Source organism: Mastomys coucha, unplaced genomic scaffold (genome assembly GCF_008632895.1).
Source record: "Mastomys coucha isolate ucsf_1 unplaced genomic scaffold, UCSF_Mcou_1 pScaffold4, whole genome shotgun sequence".
NCBI classification, from domain to species: Eukaryota; Metazoa; Chordata; class Mammalia; order Rodentia; family Muridae; genus Mastomys; species Mastomys coucha.
In genome coordinates this window covers 14,502,602-14,505,781 of record NW_022196910.1, presented here as the reverse complement: position 1 = coordinate 14,505,781, position 3,180 = coordinate 14,502,602, and the positions used below count along the sequence as shown (strand labels likewise).

The 3,180-nt window shown below is 47.0% G+C and overlaps 1 protein-coding gene across 1 annotated transcript in view; it reads left to right on the top strand.

Moving 5' to 3' along the window:
• Stab2 (stabilin 2) overlaps positions 1-3,180 on the top strand; it is a 182,348-nt gene that overhangs the window by 80,594 nt on the left and 98,574 nt on the right. The window contains exon 24 of the mRNA XM_031350149.1: positions 2,571-2,667. Coding sequence (XP_031206009.1) covers positions 2,571-2,667 — 97 coding nt within the window. The remainder of the gene's footprint in view (positions 1-2,570; positions 2,668-3,180) is intronic.

Genomic DNA, 3,180 nt, shown 5'->3' with positions numbered 1-3,180 from the left:
GACTTGCTATGGTTGGAGAATTGGGTTCTGATGATGGCAAGTGACCTTGGTTTGTGTTGTTTATTTTCCTATGCTTGCCCCTCCCCCCGCCATCTGGTTATCTCTAGTGCTACGTGCCCTTGCTAAATCTGACTGGAGCCTGTCCTTCCTGTGATCCTGGTTGTGTCAGAACTCCTCAGAGTCAAGCTGTCTCTGTGATCCTGTGATTCTGGGATCCTGGGATCCTGGGCTTGTTAGATCACCTGGGAGTGGGACTTCCTCTCTGTGTTGAGGTACTGGCTGCATGCAGAGCTTGCACCCAAGGTCTGCTCTGGACACCAGCCCAGACAGACTGGAAGGAACCCGAGTCACTGGGCTGGCAGAGTTTCTGCATACCTGGTCCCGCTGGTCCCAGTTACTCCCAGTGTTGGGACAGATGTTGGTTCCTCCTCACCTCTGATCCTGGGTATGTCAGAGCACCTGGGAGTGGAGCTTCCTCTGGGTGTTCTGTATTTTTCTTTTCTAAGCTTGCTATGCTTGTTCAAAATGCTCTTTATGAGACAACCAGAGAACAAAGTTTCTTCTGAACTTTTTTTAGACTTCCATTTTCAATGCAATTAATATAAATCTCTTTACTTTAGACTCAGGTAGACTCTTCAGACAAGGGCAAAAAGCAGCCACATTCTTCACCAAAAGATCACAAAAACAGTCTCTAGGCCACATACTGAAATTCTTCTCCACTGAAACCTCTTGAGACAGGCCTGCACAGTTCAAATCAATCTCAGCAACAAAGTCTTCCATATTCCTACTAGGATGGTCCATTGAGTCCAACTTAAAGTATTCTACTGCTTTCCATATCCAAAGTCCTCAAATCCACATTCTTCCAGACAAAAGCAAGGCCAGGCCTTTCACAGAACTACCTGGTGTGTGAGTGCCCGGTACCAACTTCTGTCTTAGTTAGGGTTTTACTGCTGTGAATAGACACCATGACCAAGGCAACTCTTATAAGGACAACATTTAATTGGGGCTGGCTTACAGGTTCAGAGGTTCAGTTCATTATCTTCATGGCAGGAACATGGCAGCATCCAGGCAGGCATGGTATAATAGGAGGAGCTGAGAGTTCTATATCTTCATCTGAAGGCTACTAGCAGAATACTCCCACTCATTCCTTTAATTGTGTAATGGCTACAGTAGCTTTGGGGAGCAGCAAATGGCCTAGGAAGCTTGCTCTCCTCCAGTTCAAAGTCAATAGCTGCCTCAAACAGCCTGGCGGAAACAGCAGATGTCTGGAATCCCAGCCCTGTACTGGCTTCAGTTTTTAAGTTACATTTGCTCAGTCACTGGCTTGTTTGGGGGGGGGGGTGTCTGTCACCCCCCAGAGAAAGCAGTCTGTACGAGGCAGAGACTTGTGGTTACATGATAGAAATGTGTCAGCCAAAGGAACTGGAAACACTATCCATGTATACACCACAAATCACCTATGCTTAAAATAGCTCTCAGAGCCTCCTGCCTCACCCACAGGGGAATGTCTGTGTGGTCTGCTGGACCCCGGGCAGCTCAGAAGCCCACGTGGGAAGAAATCAAGCTCTCTTTTTGTATGGATGCCAGACAAATCCACTTCCTATGGGAAACTGGACCCTGGACAAAGAGTCAGTAGCTTTCTTAAGCACAAGTTGCTGAAGTTTTGGGAGGATGTGGAGGTTTGATGGAAGCCATGTGGTGTCCCCAATATCCATCAGAGGACATTCAATAGATATAGATCTGACCAATGAACGAGTGAACAGTGAATGAGCAAATGGCCCACATTAAATAGAAAGGGTGTTATTAGTGCTTACTGGTTTCCATTTGTATTTAGCTTCTGGTTGGAATTTGAAAAAAAAAGGAAAGAAACCTAAATAAAGTAGGTGAAAGCTTCCGGCTATTCAGATGAATATATATATATATATATATACATATATATATATATATATATATATATATATATATATATATATATATATATATATATATATATATATAAGAAAGGGTGTTATGATAGGATATTTTGGAAGGGATTTCTGAAAGGAGAATGAGACTAGAAACTGTCATGTCACAGGAGACACAGACACACACACACACACACACACACACACAAGAAGGGCCAGAGAAGGGGAGAGAGTTCTCACCTGATCAATATGTTCATGTATTTTCAGAGCTGTGCCAGTTTTTGTCTCAAACTAGCCCAGAGCAGAAGGTTATAAGCAGTCGGGTTTTGGTCCAGTAAGAGGAGGTTAGCTGTCACCACTGTACCTGATGGTGCCAATGAATTCCAATAAACTTCCCGCAACTATCAGACCCATTTTCCAACTGAGAAGGCAGGGTCCCTGCTGCGTAGAGACTCGGGTGGGCCACACAATGCCTAAGGTAGGGCTTGAATCCCCAGCCAGCCTTGACAGCCGGCATCCAGTATCCATCCATCCATGTTTGCACCCAGGCTTCCTGCACAAAGTTTATCTGGCCCAGGCATTGCTGGTTCCTCCCTAGCTGGCTATATGCACCTTCATGGCCAGCATTGGGTATCTTGGGCTGAATCTGTGTGTTCTCTTCCACAGCTGTGTCTGCAAAGAGGGCTATGAAGGAGATGGAACTCTCTGTTCGAAGAAGGACCCTTGCCTGGGACCAACCTCCAGAGGAGGCTGTAGTCCTAATGTGAGTGTTGCTTCTCAGAGCCAGGTGCCCCCCCGCACTCCCCACCCCCCTCACCCCCCCACCCCCGCTTTCGTTTCATTTACCTTTTGTAAGTAGGCACAGCAGGAGTTACTTTGTGGAGATGAAAAGCAGTTCATTAAGGGGAAAAAAAAAATAACCTTCCACGCTGATAACCTGCCAGGCTGCCTTGGAATAGTGGAAGCCAGTGACAGCTGCAAGCTTGCTGGGTTTTATGTGGGTGTATGACGGAGAGGCAGGGGAGGCAGCTCCAGCACAGATGCTCTTTCAGACAGAGGAGGCGCTGACAGTTGAAGTCAGGGGCATTCATTCAGCCAGCCAGCAGTGAAGGGCTTTTGAGGCGTGCTTTAGGCTTCTGTTTCCTGTCAAACCCAGCCCAGGTAGGACCAGAGTTGTCACCCTACACAGCCACCAGCACTGCCATTTGGGGGCTCCTTTGGTGACCTAATACTTCTAAAGAAATCCTGAGGAGCCGGGCGGTGGTGGCGCACGCCT